The sequence below is a fragment of the Cervus canadensis genome, chromosome 27 (assembly GCF_019320065.1).
Source record: "Cervus canadensis isolate Bull #8, Minnesota chromosome 27, ASM1932006v1, whole genome shotgun sequence".
Lineage (NCBI taxonomy): Eukaryota > Metazoa > Chordata > Mammalia > Artiodactyla > Cervidae > Cervus > Cervus canadensis.
The window spans coordinates 384,788-400,152 of record NC_057412.1 but is presented as its reverse complement, the minus strand read 5'-3'; the positions used below and the strand labels follow the sequence as shown (position 1 = coordinate 400,152).

At 45.1% G+C, this 15,365-nt stretch overlaps 1 protein-coding gene across 2 annotated transcripts; it reads left to right on the top strand.

Annotated features, from left to right (window-relative positions):
* Positions 1-2,062: 2,062 nt before the first annotated feature.
* KCNE2 (potassium voltage-gated channel subfamily E regulatory subunit 2) lies at positions 2,063-10,955 on the top strand. 2 transcript variants are annotated; one of them, XM_043449099.1, is made up of 2 exons: positions 2,063-2,238; positions 9,808-10,955. In XM_043449099.1, exon 2 carries the CDS (start codon positions 9,817-9,819, stop codon positions 10,186-10,188), a length of 372 nt encoding a protein of 123 aa, XP_043305034.1. In that variant the 5' UTR covers positions 2,063-2,238; positions 9,808-9,816; the 3' UTR covers positions 10,189-10,955. The 2 variants fall into 2 exon arrangements, with proteins under 2 accessions (XP_043305034.1, XP_043305033.1); XM_043449098.1 differs by having other exon boundaries at positions 9,805-10,955.
* Positions 10,956-15,365: the final 4,410 nt, after the last annotated feature.

Sequence of the window (15,365 nt, the reverse complement as noted above, 5' to 3'; positions counted from 1 at the left end):
TCCTGGAGCTTGCTCAAACTCAGGTCCATGAGTCAATGATGCCATCCAACCATCTCATCCTCTGTGGTCCCCTTCTCCTCCTGCCTTCAATCTTTCCCAGCATCAGGGTATTTTCTAATGAGTCGGCTCTTCACATCAGGTGGCCATGGTACTTTGTAGGTCATTTTAAACCCCAGCCCTCTTCCGCTTGCCAGCCAGAGTACTGCAAAACTTATTGTTCAGAGCACTGCTTAATTAGAAAATCCAAGATGAAACAAAGTTAACGTTCCTTTACACTAGATCATTGAATAATGACCAGCCCTGTGACTCTCAAGTGACTTTGGTGGAGGGTAACTTCTGCAGCCACCATTCAGGAACCAGACTCAAACCCTGACTCTACTTCTTTAAAAACAACAACAACAAAAACTTACTTTTAAATTTATTCATTTGGCTGTGTCGGGTCTCGGCTGTGGGACGAAGAATCTTCCTGTGTCTTGGGAGACTTTTTTTTGTGGCCCACAGAGTTTCCCAGGTGACTCAGTGGTAAAGATTCTGCCTGCCAATGCAGGAGACTCAGGAGACGTGAGTTCGATTCCTGGGTTGGGAAGATCCCCTGGAGAAGGAAATGGTAATTCAATCCAGTATTCTTGCCTGGAAAATCCCATGGACAGAGGAGCCTGGCGGGCTACAGTCCATGGGGTCGCAAAGAGTTGGACACGACCTAGCAACTAACCAACAGCAAAGACTCTCTGGTTGTGGCTTGAGGGCTTAGCTGCTCTGTGGCATATGGAATCAATTTTCGCCATTGGGAATAGAGCTCATGTCCCCTCCATTACAAGGTGGGTTCTTAACCCCTGGACCACCAGGGGGACTTCCCTGGCCCTACTTCTATTTCATTCCAGCCTGTTGACCTTACTGTGCCTGGGTTCCCTAGTTGTCAAGTTCACAGTACTTCTCACACTGGGTTGTGGAAACAGTCACATGATGCTGATACAGGAAAAGCATTTGAGAAGAACCTGGAACGTGGTAAGAACTCAAGTGCGTCAGCTTCTATTAAGTCCCCCTCTGCTCAGTTCCAATGTCTCCAACTATCATAGAAAGCATCATTCAGTAAGTAGAGTTTGTCCAGTTTTTCGTATTCTTTGCAGACTTGCTTCCATTTCCTCCATATAACACCTTTTGTGACCAGTTTCTATTTTACCAGACAACAGTGTTGTTATAATTCATTTGGAAATTGTTCCCAGAGACAGGTGAAATGAAGTGAAGTGAGAGTTGCTCAGTTGCGTCCGACTCTTTGCAACCCTGTGGACTATACAGTCCGTGGAATTCTGCAGGCCAGAATACTGGAGTGGGTAGCCTTTCCCTTCTCCAGGGGATCTTCCCAACCCAGGGATTGAACCCAGGTCTCCCTCATTGCAGGCAGATTCTTTACCAGCTGAGCCACCAGGGAAGCCCACAATACTTAAACAAAATTTGGCTTATGAGGAGGTGGTCAGAATAGGAAGTCCTGCCTTGAAATATACTGACTGTCCTCTCACTTCAGTTCAGTTCAGTCGCTCAGTCGTGTCCGACTCTTTGCGACCCCATGGACTGCAGCACGCCAGGCCTCCCTGTCCATCACCAACTCCCAGAGTTTGCTCAAACTCATGTCCATCGACTTGGTGATGCCGTCTATCTATCTCATCCTCTGTTCCTCTGTCTTCCCCTTCTCCTCCTGCCTTCTATCTTTCCCAGCATCAGGGTCTTTTCCAAGGAGTCAGGTCTTCACAGCAGGTGGCCAAATTAGTGGAGTTTCAGCTTCAGCATCAGTCCTTCCGATGAATATTCAGGACTCAAGCCACACCAACCACCCACGGCCATATTCATGTCAGCTCTCTGGGACACATTCCCTCCCCACGAGGTCTGCAGGGCAGGGTGCTGTCCACCGAGACGTCCCGGGGAGGGCAGCTCTTGTGCCCTGACTGGAGCTGGCAGCACGGGGCTGGATGGGGGACTTGTGCCCAAGGCTAGACTCCGCCCAGGCACACCCCTCCAGACACCAAGGTGAATGCCCAGCTGCTGGTCGGTGTTTGACTTTCCACATGAGATTAGATTAAATATTTGGGTTCATAAACATCCAGGACTGCAGACAGCGGTCAGCGAGGGCTCGGCGGGCTGCAGGCTGCGGCTGCATACAGGCCAGGTCTATGCAGCACCCTGGAAGCTCCCCGAGCCAGCAGGAAGGCGCAGCGAAGAGTCCCTACCGCTCACACCACACAGGCAAGTTTCCACCACGAATTCTTCATTGTTAGAGGAATTAAGTAACAAAGCTATTTCCCCCCCAGAAAATGATAAAAGGAAGGATTTTCTTGGTACAAGACCTGGCCTGTCCTTCCTTTCTGCTTTCCTTCCTCCCTTTCTTCCCTCCTTCCTTTTCTGCGCCCTTTTGCTCTGTCTCAGTTTCTGTTTCTCTTCCTCCCCTTCCTCCTCTATTTTCTTCTTCTCCTTTCCCTCTTTCTCCTCCTTCTTCTTTTTGTAGGGCTTTCTGTACTTGTTTCTTCAGTAGTTGCCTTTGCCCGAGCACTTTGAATGTATATTTCTTTATTTTTTAAAATATTAATTTAATTAATTGCATCAGGTCTTAGTTGCAGTATGTGGGATCTAGTTCCCTGACCAGGAAATGAACATGGGCCCTCTGCACTGAGAGGGTGGAGTCTTAGCCACTGGACCACCAGGGAAGTCCCTGAATATTTAATTTTCTAAATGGAAGTTTCATGGTAAATGCAGATACTTGTCTTTTTCTACTCCTGTTACAAAAGGGAAAGACTGCTGCTTTTCGTAGGTCCGGATGATGCTGCTGAGCCACGGTCTTGTAGGAAAGAGAGCTTTGGGTTGAGAATCAAGGGCATGTTGCTTTCCTCATAGTGTTGCTTTGTCCTTGTCATGAACTATGCACATGTATGACAGGGGCCTCCCTGGCGACTCAGTACAGAATCTGCCTGCGGTGCAGGAGACCCGGGTTTAATCTCTGGGTCAGGAAGATCCCTGGAGAAGGGAATGGCAACCCACTCCAGTACTCTTGCCTGGAAAATCCCATGGACAGAGGAGCCTAGTGGGCTACAGCCTATGGGGTCATAAAGAGTCAGACACTACTAAGCCACTGACACTGTCATTGTGTGACAGTTTAGGGGTTATTATGTGTCCTGAAGATAGGGCTCAACTCACTGATGTGTGTGGAGTCAAGCTTGGACCTTAGTCTCATTTATTTTTGCCCAGTGAGCTGACCAGTTGCAGGTGATGGAAACAGGGAGTTTCTGGACTTCGTGACCTCTGCTAGGACAAAGTAGGGGCTGGTGCCAGCCTGGGTGAGTTGGGTTTTGAGACTCAGCACCGTGACCTTGGGCGGGGGACTCAAGCTTGTCTTGGGCTATAGTTACTCTACTCCCCAAGGGAGCAGACAAGCCCCAAGAATCTCTAGGGACCCATCCTTTTATTTGACTGAGCAAGAACCATCTATTAAAAATGCCTGAAAATGTAGACCCATTTGTATTAAATCATGTGACCTTACCAATATTTGACCATTTTTAACCTCTATAAACGGCAACTTCAAATGGTTCAACAGGACGTAAATAATAGTGTCCTCTGCATTCCTTCCTAAGGTGAATGCCCATTATGGTATCAACTTAGAGGACAAAAAACTGTTTATACTAAATGCGGTCAACATCTATCAGTTAAGTAGTTATTCTGGATATCAGAAATGTTAATCTGTTTCAGGATAATGTCCATCAATGAAACAGCTTTCACACACCATGGTTTGGTTTTTGCCTGTGGGTGTGGGCCAGACAATGGGTTGCCCAGCCCTGTCTCATGGTGTCTGAATAGTGAATCCTCCTTTGACTTGACTTCTTCAGTCTGGCCCGGGGTCAGCACTGAGGCATTTTATCCCCAGAGGCCCTTTTCAGCTCTGTGCTTAAAAAGCATATCCTGATTTGCTTATCAGTGGCCTCTGTCCATATAAAAGAGCTGAAGAAACAATCAGCAGTATTAGCTCTAAGAGACCGGTCAATGCAGCTTCCTCCACACCCAGAAACAAACCCAACTCCGGGGGAACTCTGAACTCCTTCATCTCAAAGATACTTTGTGGCAGAGATTTTTGGTTGGGTTTCGGGGGCCCAGGAGTCCCCCAAAAGTGAATGTAGAGCTTCGTATCTGTATACATACTTTATATATACTATATATACTTTTCTGGGGAAAGATAGTCATATTTTTCAATTTTGTTTTTCAAGGAATCTGGGGACCCTCCCTACCTTTCCCCTCCCACAAATAAGTTAAGAATCACTATTGTAGTTTCCAGTTGAAATCTGCAGAACACAGGGTAGGAATGTTCATTCATTCACCAAACCAGTAATAAAAGTCTGCTCCCCACCAACCCCAGGCTTCCCTGGGGGCTCAAATGATAAAAGAGTCTGCCTGCAATGCAGGAGACCTGCATTCAATCCTTGGTTGGGAAGATTCCCTTGAGAAGGGCATGGCAACCCACTGCAGTATTCTTGTCTGGAGAATCCCACAGGCAGTGGAGCCTAGCGGGCTACTGTCCATGGGGTCGCAAAGAGTTGGACATGATTGACTTTCACTTCACCCAACAACCCCTGGCAGGTCCCGGGATTCAAAGATGCATAAAATGATCCCTGCCCTCCAGCAGCTCTGTTCTCATGTCTTTTGGAATCAAAGGATTTATTCTCTAAACATCAGTTTCCTCATTTGTAAAACAGGTTCAGTTCAGTTCAGTCGCTCAGTCGTGTCCGACTCTTTGCAACCCCATGGACTGCAGCACACCAGGCCTCCCCGTCCACCACCAACTCCCGGAGTTTACCCAAACTCATCTCCATCGAGTCAGTGATGCCATCCAGCCATCTCATCCTCTGTCATCCCTTTCTTCTCCTGCCTTCAATCTTTCCCAGCATCTGGGTCTTTTCCAAGGAGTCAGTTCTTCCCATCAGGTGGCTAAAGTATTGGAATTTCAGCTTCAACATCAGTCCTTCCAATGATTATTCAGGACTGATTTCCTTTAGGATGGACTGGTTGGATCTCCTTGCAGTCAAAGGGACTCTCAAGAGTCTTCTCCAACACCACAGTTCAAAAGCATCAACTCTTCAGCACTCAGCTTTCTTTATAGTCCAACTCTCACATCCATACATGACCACTGGAAAAACCATAGCCTTGACTAGACGGACCTTTGTTGGCCAAGTAACGTCTCCATTTTTTAATACGCTGTCTAGATTGGTCATAACTTTTCTTCCAAGGAGCAAGCGTCTTTTAATTTCATGGCTGCAGTCATCATCTGCAGTGATTTTGGAGCCCCCCAAAATAAAGTCTGACATTGTTTCCACTGTTTCCCCATCTGTTTGCCATGAAGTGATGGGACCAGATGCCATGATCTTAGTTTTATGAATGTTGAGCTTTAAGCCAACTTTTTCACTCTCTTTCACTTTCATCAAGAGGCTCTTTAGTTCCTCTTCACTTTCTGCCATAAGGGTAGTGTCACCTGTGTATCTGAGGTTATTGATATTTCTCCCGGCAATCTTGATTCCAGCTTGTGTTTCATCCAGTCCAGCATTTTGCATGATGTACTCTGCATATAAGTTAAATAAGTAGGGTGACAACATATAGCCTTGACATAGTCCTTTCCTGATTTGGAACCAGTCTGTTGATCCATGTCCAGTTCTAACTGTTGCTTCTTGACCTGCATACAGATTTCTCAGGAGGCAGGTAAGGTGGTCTAGGATTCCCACCTCTTGAAGAATTTTCCACAGTTTGTTGTGATCCACACAGTCAAAGGCTTTGGCATAGTCAATAAAGCAGAAGTAGATGTTTTTCTGAAACTTTCTTGCTTTTTCCATGTTCCACCAGATGCTGGCAATTTGATCTCTGGTTCCTCTGCCTTTTCTAAATTCAGCTTGAATATCTGGAAGTTCTCAGTTCATGTACTGTGAAAGCCTGGCTTGGAGAATTTTGAGCATTACTTTACTAGCATGTGAGATGAGTGCAATTGTGCGATAGTTTGAGCATTCTTTGGCATTGCCTTTCTTTGGGATTGGAATGAAAGCTGACTTTCCAGTCCTGTGGCCATTGCTGAGTTTTCCAAATTTGCAAACATATTCAGTGCAGCACTTTCACAGCACCATCTTTTAGGATTTGAAATAGTTCAACTGGAATTCCATCACTTCCACTAGCTTTGTTTGTAGTGATGCTTCCTAAGACCACTTGACTTAGAATTCCAGGATGTCTGACTCTAGGTGACTGATCACACCATCATGATTATCTGGGTCGTGAAGATCTTTTTTGTACAGTTCTTCTGTGTATTCTTGCCACCTCTTCTTTATATCTTCTGCTTCTGTTCAAGTCAAGTCACTCAGTCGTGTCCGACTCTGTGACCCCACGGACTGTAGCCTACCAGGCTCTTCTGTCCATGGGATTTTCCAGCAAGAGTACTGGAGTGGGTTGCCATTTCCTTCTCCAGGGGATCTTCCCGACCCAGGGATCAAACCCAGGTCTCCGGCATTTAGACAGATGCTTTACCATATGAGCCACCAGGGAAGCCCATGTCATGGCCATAAGACATGCTTCTGTTAGGTCCATACCATTTCTGTCCTTTATTGTGCCTGTCTTTGCATGAAATGTTCCCTTGGTATCTCTAATTTTCTTGAAGAGATCTCTAGTCTTTCCCATTCTATTGTTTCCCTCTATTTCTTTGCATTGATCACTGAGGAAGGCTTTCTTATCTCTCCTTGCTATTCTTTGGAACTCTGCATTTAAATGGGTATATCTTTCCTTTTCTCCTTTGCCTTTCATGTCTCTTCTTTTCATAGCTTTTTGTAAGGCCTCCTCAGACAACCATTTTGCCTTTTTGCATTTCTTTTCTTGGGGATGGTCTTGATCACTGCCTCCTGGAGAAGGAGGTAATTGTCTACATTTTAGAGAGGTTTTGATCATCCCATGAATAGCACACAATAAATGGGAAATTGAAACTAAGCAAGCAAGCAAGCAAACATGACCAGGAGCTTAGGAAAAAACTTGTGTTGCAGTGACCACTAACCTAGGTTCCTGAAACTACAAGAGCAAACCACCTTTCTACCATGTGTGAATGTTGGGCTTTCCTGGTGGCCCAGTGGTTAAGAATCCACCTTGCAATGCAAGGGACACTGGTTCGATCCCTGGTCCGGGAAGATCCCACACACTGTGGAGCAACTAAAGCCCATGCGCCATAACTTACTGAGCCAGCGCTCTAGAGCCCACAAGGCGAAAGCACTGAGCCCACATGCTGCAGCGACTGAAGCTTATTCACCTCGAGCCCATGCTCTGTGACAAGAGAAGCCGCTGCAATGAGAAGCCTGAGCATCGCACCGAAGAGTAGCCCCCACTCACCACAACTAGAGAAAGTCTGCATGTAGCCACAAAGACCCACCACAGCCCCAAACTAAATACATCTTTAAAAAATAAAATAAAATGTGTGAATGTGGAGACACCCAGCTCTCTCCTCTAGTGGAGCTGTACTTCTTCCTTCCTCTGCAGTGACCCTCCCCTCAAGATTCAAAGCGCCCCATCCTCATTCCAACGTGAACAACTGGGGCTTCCCTTGAGGCACCCCATCCTGGATGGCCTTGCTAAACATCAAACCACACCTCTCCTGTGTACACTATGTTCCCTTGGAGCCCTGAAGGAACAGGGTGCTAATAACTGAACTCTTCTTATGAGTCAGGCTCTGGCCCAGAGTGTTCACAGGTGGTGAAGAGCCTAGGAGTTGGTTTGATGAAAATATTCACAGAACAGTGTTGGCAGTGAGCGTGACCGACTCTACCGTCCCTCCCATGTAACACTGGGACTTTACTACCTCCGCCTGGAGGAGACAGGAATTACAGGCACAGAGACAGTCCACGAAGGAGACTCGTGGAAGGCAGGCAGGCCAAGGAGCTCCACACATGGAGGAGCTTATAATGTGACCACCTCTCTGGGGGAACCCAGATCCAAGGTGGGCCTCCAAGGTGGGCCTCAGGTGGCCCAGGGCATGCAGGAGCTGCTTCACAGAACAGCTCTTCAATGAGCAGAAACAACTAGAATAGTTCTCATGTCGACAGAAAACAACAACAACAACAAAACATGAAGGGGATGTTCTCTGCCCAGAAGAGGTCCCTTCTCCCCCTTCTCAGTTGCATCCTACTCCACAGTTGCTCAGGGTCTTCCCCCAGACTAAACTTTCCTCATCACCCACCAACCAGCCTTTTTATTTCATAAACTTAGCTCTTCTGGGATTTTTATTTGTTTTGCTGTCCCCCTCCTGCCCCCCATTGTCTCTATGTTCCAACCATTTTTCTATTTGACTTGACTGAAGGAAACTGAATTCTCTCTAGAGGGTGTGGCAGGGGGATGCATACTCTGGGAAAACATTTTTTTTATTGGCTGGAGCTGTGAGAAAAGGTTGGAAGGACCAGAGGGTGAGAACACTGGGGGGTGAAGAAAGTTTATCTTAAAGGCAAAGGCCTCTGAAGATACGTCCCCCACTGCTGCTGCTGCTAAGTCACTTCAGTCATGTCTGACTCTGTGTGACCCCATAGACGGCAGCCCACCAGGCTCCCCCCTTCCCTGGGATTCTCCAGGCAAGAACACTGGAGTGGGTTGCCATTTCCTTCTCCAATGCATAAAAGTGAAAAGTGAAAGTGAAGTCGCTCAGTCAGGTCCGACTCTTCGCGACCCCATGGACTGCAGCCTACCAGGCCCCTCTGTCCATGGGATTTTCCAGGCAAAAGTACTGGAGTGGGGTGCCATTGCCTTCTCCGCCAGTTGTCATAAGGGAAGAATAATTGGGGATGTGGTTAGGGGCTGGCAGGGCCAGGCTAGGAAGGAGGATTTTACTTTGAGAACAACAGGAAGGTACTGCATGTTTTCAAAACAAGGGAACGATATGCTCCCATTTCCCTCTTAAAAAGAGCACATTGGCTGGGCAGAGATGGGCAGATGTGACCCTGGGGAGGCGGCTTTGGGGAGGGTTGTATTGCACTGCACTGTGTCCGCCAGGTGAGACAGTGCCCAGGTGGCCGGGCAGTGGGAACAAGAATGGAGTTGAGAAATATGAGTGATCTCTCACATTGTTCCTTTGTATCACTTACCGAAAGTGCTTCTTTCAAATACGGAAGGACGTACTCATACCTTAGGGATACTTGGAATAAATCACAGCCCGCACATAGGAAATGGGGTGGATCACGTCTGTCCATGGCCCTTGCAAACTTCTGCCCCACAATTCTCTAAGGACACAGAACATACATCAGTCATCGCTTCCTTCAGCTGATGTCTGTGGAATATCTATTATGAATAAGGCATTGTGCTAGCTATTGTGAGGTGATCTGTCTATTTAGAAACAAAGTAATGGATGAAAGACTATCAATGAAAATTTTGAAGGTAAGAAAAATATAAGGAAGAAAAAAATCTGAGTATACCAGCCATGTTAGCACTTTAAACTTATTTATTTCCAGTCTTTTTTCATTTTCTTCTACATATATTATTTATTTACATATGCAAATTGGGATCATAATACATATAGTTTTATGTGCTCTGTAACTATTGTGTTTATGCTACTTTTATTGTAAGATACTGTGCATGCAAAACTGCTGCATAAAACATGAAATTTAAAGAAAAATAAAATATGCACTTAATCACATGCCAGGTGAAGAAGAAATAATATTACTTCCCCCCCAACCTTGTCTGCCCCTCCCTCCATTCCTTAAGGCAGCCAAACAGAGAAAGAATTCATTTTCTTAAACTTGTTCACCTATTTTATTATTTAAATTGCAGCAGGACGGAAATATGCTAACTCTATCCAATCTGACACAGACGCTGGAAAATGTCTTCAAAAGGATTTTTATCACTTACATGGACAACTGGCGCAGGAACACAACAGTTGAGCAAGAGGCCCTGCAAGCCAAGGTTGATGCCGAGAACTTCTACTACGTCATCTTGTACCTTATGGTGATGATCGGAATGTTCTCTTTCATCATTGTAGCCATCCTGGTGAGCACAGTGAAATCCAAGAGACGAGAGCACTCCAATGACCCGTACCACCAGTACATCGTGGAGGACTGGCAAGGGAAGTACAGAAGTCAAATTGTGAACCTGGAAGAATCAAGGGCCACCATCCATGAGAACACAGGTGCAGCAGCGCTCACGATGTCTCCTTGATCAGAGCTGGAGGCAGGGAGCCAACATCTGACATGCAAATATGAAGAGACGCTGGTTCCATGGAGTCAATCCAAGTTGTCATGCTTCAAAGACACTAAGTTCCTCACTCTGTGCTGAGAATTTTCAACAAGATCACGTAGCTGATCAGCTAAGAGGACATTTCAATCTCATGCTTCACGTTTGCTCTGTGGAGCAATTTATGCCAAAGACCTCTCTTCCTTTCTGTGCAATGTCAATGTCATTTTAATCAACGTCAACAGTGAAAATAAAAACATATTTGAAGTAATGTGCCTGGGCAGTGGCAGTAGATATAGGAAGGAGAAATTAACAAATCATTGAATATTCTCCCTTGTGAAATATTATTTTGTATGTTTGACTGATTTGATTTGTAAGTAATCTAGGTGTATTATTCAGAAATGGAGGTTCAAAAATCTATCACTTGCTCACTAGATTGAAGTAGGAGCATTTATTTATTAATTCATGAATATAGAGTCTAAAGTGACAAATGAACAAAACCACAGGTTTCCTTTATGTGTATTGCTTCCTTGGCATTGAGCTCATTTGGAAGTTGGAAGACAGAACCAACATTTCATAAGGGTAGAGTCCACACCAGATAAATAGATCTTTAGGAACTACCTGGTGTAACAAAAACATATTTTTAATTAACATTTTAAGTTTTACAAAAGACTAACTTAAAAGTTCTTGTTATTATAGAAAAAATAATAAAACATGAAAATGCTGCCTGATAAACCATTCTTTTCATTCAATTTATTTTCTTGGTTTACAATTACTTATTTTATGTTTCAAGAAATGTATTTTCACGAATGTATGGAAAGAGGCTGAATTGCTGAGGTCTATTGAACAGCTAGACGGTAGCTGCTTAATATTTTCACCCTGGGGGTCACGATGATATAGAATGTCAGGGCCAAAGGGCACCTTGGAGATCATAGTATCCTTGTCACACCATTTCATTTATGGATAGGCAACTCCAGTTCACAGTTTAGGTGACTTCATTCCTTAATTCAATCAAGCACCATTTATTATCTGTCTACTTGGGCCAATGGCTTCCCTTGTGGCTCAGCTGGTAAAGAATCTGCCTGCCATGTGGGAGAACTGGGTTCGATCCCTGGGTTGGGAAGATCCCCTGGAAAAGGGAAAGGCTACCCAGTCCAGTATTCTTGCCTGGAGAATACCATGGGTTATACAGTACATGGGGCCGCAAAGAGTTGGACAAGACTGAGCGACTTTCACTTTCACTGTCTGGGTCAATGGCCTAGACCAGGAGTATACATATGAACATGATTCCCTGAGCTGGAGGAACTCACTCAGCAGAGAGGGAGGCAGACACAAGGAGGCAGTCAGAACATCCTGATGATACAATGTGACAGGGTTATAATGGGGACCAACACAAAGTGGGAGGAGCCAGGACAGAGGGCCGGCCTAACTCCGGTTTAGGTCCAGAGAGCAGCCGAGAGGGGAAAGTCAATAGCAAGACAGATATATGGGGTGTAGCCTCACGAAGCTTCATGCCCCCTTGTTTATACTCTGCTCCTTCCCCAGCTCCCTGTCTACTCAGCAAAGACAGGGCATTGTGAACAAAGCCTCAAGTCTCAGAGCACTGAGACAAAATTGAAAACAAGAGTCCTTCTTCAGCGTCTTATATGGATTACAAGATTTGTCTCTTTAGAGTGAAATACATTAGGTCTGTTTCCTAACAACAAGCATGTGATTGTGCTAACAGAAGCATTAAATACACTGTTAAGGAAAGCCACCCATATTCCAAGAGCATATATGGTAAGAGTAGTTTCTCTCCTTAGATGAGAAACCCAGAAATGCTGAACCACACAGAAATTTTTTTTAATTTATTTATTTATTTTGGCTGCATTCAGTCTTAGTTGCAGCACGCAAGCTTAGTTGCCCTGAGGCATGTGGAATCATAGTTCCCCGACCAGGAATCAAATCTGTGTCCCCTCACTGGAAGGTAGATTCTTTTTTTTTTTCTTTTAATTTTATTATGAAAAATTGTGTTAAACATTTACAAAAGAAGAGAATAGTTTGGAAGGCAGATTCTTAACCATTCGACTGCCAGGGAAGTCTCCAGAACATTTTAATCAATGTGCCCAGAGCAGCAGATGGATAGCGTCACCAATTTAATGGACATAAGTTTGAGCAAACTCCAGGAAATAGTGAAGGACAGGGAAGCCTGGTGTGCTGCAATCCACAGGGTCGCAAAGAGTTGGACACAACTGAGTGACTGAATAACAACCAGAGCAGCAACTCGGGCCATGAAATGTCAGCTTTGGGTCTGGATCCAGACAGGAATCCAAGGTTTCTACTAACTGACCAAATTTATCTCCTTGACCAAACCCTGGTCAGGCTCCTTTGAACCCTCTTCTTGAATTGAATTCAACCTTGGCCTAAAAACCCTGCAGACTCTTGGCACAAAAAGATACCATCCACCTCCCCACACTAAGAGACTTGAACAAACACTACCTACATGCCTAAGGAGATCCTGGCCTAGGAAAACAAGGAGCCAGGACAATGTACTATTTGTTCAGGCCAAAACCTGGTGGTAGGCAAATCAGCCCTTTGAATCCCGGCTAGAGCATTTACTTTAGAAACCTTTCAATTATAAATCCTTTTTCTCCTCCTTTGAGGTATAAATAATTTACCACCCAAAACTGCCTTGTCTCTTTGATATGCTAGCATTCAAGGAGGGGCTTTAACTTGTACCACTGCCTCCAGTCATAAAGACTTTTTTTCTCCTCCAGGTAAGCATCTATTGACAGACCCAGAGACGGTTGACCCAGTCCCCTCCACTTTTTATAAATTTCCACTGACTCTGCTCAAGTACCTGCTGTCCCAATCCCTTCTTTTTTAAAAAAAATTTTGGCTGCACTGGGTCTTTGTTGAGGCACACAGACTCCTTACTGCAACACATGGGCTCAGTTCCCCCAAGGCAGGTGGGATCTTACTTTCTGGTCCAGGGATCAAATCAGGGAAGTCCCCCTCCTTTTCCTTTTAAAATGCCCAGTTACCTCGGTACAAACCGAGCCTGGTTCATGCTGGGTTCTCTTCCCTCTTGTGGTAGTTACTGAATAAAGTCCGTCCTTTACACTTCTACTGGTGTCCAGTTCTGTTTATCTTTCACACAGGAAAACAAATTAAGGGGGAAAATATCTAGGTTCCCCTAATTAAGTATGTTTTATTATCATCACTTGAAGTATATTGGGGCCAACACAGATGGTTGGCAGCCAACCTTACTTTGGGGGAACAGGAGAAATGCCCAATATTTACCAGCATTTCAGGTCTACAGTCGCTGGTACCTGCTCCACTTTGTCACTCCAGCATCAATTCCGACCGAACCCAGCCTTGCCACATTCAACCTGGCAACTAAAAAAACGCCAGTTCCAACAAGTTGCTGGTTTTCTTTCCCACCTGTCTGCTTTTAGAGTTCTTCCCATATATAGAGTTCTTTCCATAGAGTTGATCCATATAAACCGAGTCCCACTCACTTTTTACAGCAGAGCTCAGAAGCCATTTGAAAAGGAACCCATGGCAGTAGCTGCCCTGATAGTCGAGGTTCAGATTACCCAGAGTCAGGTCCCAGCTCTGGCACTTGCTGGCTTTAAAACTTTGGACAGTTTAATCAGTCTGTGTCTCCGTTTCTTCATCTGTGAAATGGTTATAGTCACATCATGTCTTTAATAGGCTTGTAAGACTTTTATTAGACAATAGCTGCAAAGTGCTTAGAGCAAAGCTATTTTTGTTACTCTCTCCAGGAAAACTTGGCAGAACTTGTACACAGAACTAACCCTCCTCTCCCCAGTCCCTCAATCCGTCCTTTCCTCTGCACTCCCAATGGGATTCCACGAGACAGCCTGGGTTCAAATCTCAATTTTGCCACTCTAACTCACACGTTTTCTTGCATCAACCACTTAATCACCCCCTGCCTCAGTTTCCTCAACCAAAAAAGGGTGAACTTCCCTCTTGTTACCCTGGAATTTGGGTGTCCACTTTGCACCCTCACTTGGGAGTGGGCTCAAATTCCACTCCGGTTTACTAAGCGCTTGTTTGAACGAAGGAATATGGGAACCTAGTAACGGTCACCCTACAGCTACCCCAAAGCAAAAGGAATGCATTTTTGGCAGAGAAGATAAAGGCTAAATTTGGAAACTTCTGAGGACCCACATCACACTGGTTCCAAAAACAGACTGGTTCCAAATCAGGAAAGTACGTCAAGGCTGTATATTGTCACCCTGCTTATTTAGCTTACATGCAGAGTACATCATGAGAAATGCTGGACTGGATGAAGCAAAAGCTGGAATCAAGATTGCAGGGAGAAATATCAATAATTTCAGATATGCAGATGACACCACACTTACGGCATAAAGTAAAGAAGAACTAAAGAGCCTCTTGATGAACGTGAAAGAGTGAAAAAGTTGGCTTAAAGCTCAACATTCCCTGGTGGCTCAGATACTAAAAGCATCTGGCTACAACGAGGGAGACCTGGGTTCAATCCCTGGGTTGGGAAGATCCTGGAGAAGGAAATGGCAACCCACTCCAGTATTCTTGCCTGCAAAATCCCATGGACAGAGGATCCTGGCAGGCTACAGTCCATGTGGTCGCAAAGAGTTGGACACAATTGAGCGACTTCACTTTCAGAAAACTAAGATCATGGCATCCAGTTCCATCACTTCATGGCAAATATATGGGGAAGCAATGGAAACAGTAACAGACTATTTTTGGGGGGCTCCAAAATCACTGCAGATGGTGACTGCAGCCATGAAATTAAAAGACGTTTGCTCCTTGGAAGAAAAGCTATGACAAACCTAGACAGGATATTAAAAAGCAGAGACATCACTTTGTCAACAAAGGTCCTTCTAGTCAAAGCTATGGTTTTTCCAGTAGTCATGTATGGATGTGAGAGTTGGGAGTATTAAAAAAACTGAGCGCTGAAGAATTGATGCTTTTGAACTGTGGTGTTGGAGAAGACTCTTGAGAGACCCCTGGACTGCAAGGAGATCCAACCAGTCCATCCTAAAGGAGACCAGTCCTGAACATTCACTGGGAAGACTGATGCAGAAGCTGACACTCCAATACTTTGGCCACCTGATGCGAAGAGCTGATTCACTGGAAAAGACCCTGAAGCTTGGAAAGATTGAAGGTGGGAAGAG

Excerpts from the sequence above, each read along its gene's own strand:
- KCNE2 (XM_043449099.1), top strand. The coding sequence starts at position 9,817 with ATGCTAACTCTATCCAATCTGACACAGACGCTGGAAAATGTCTTCAAA.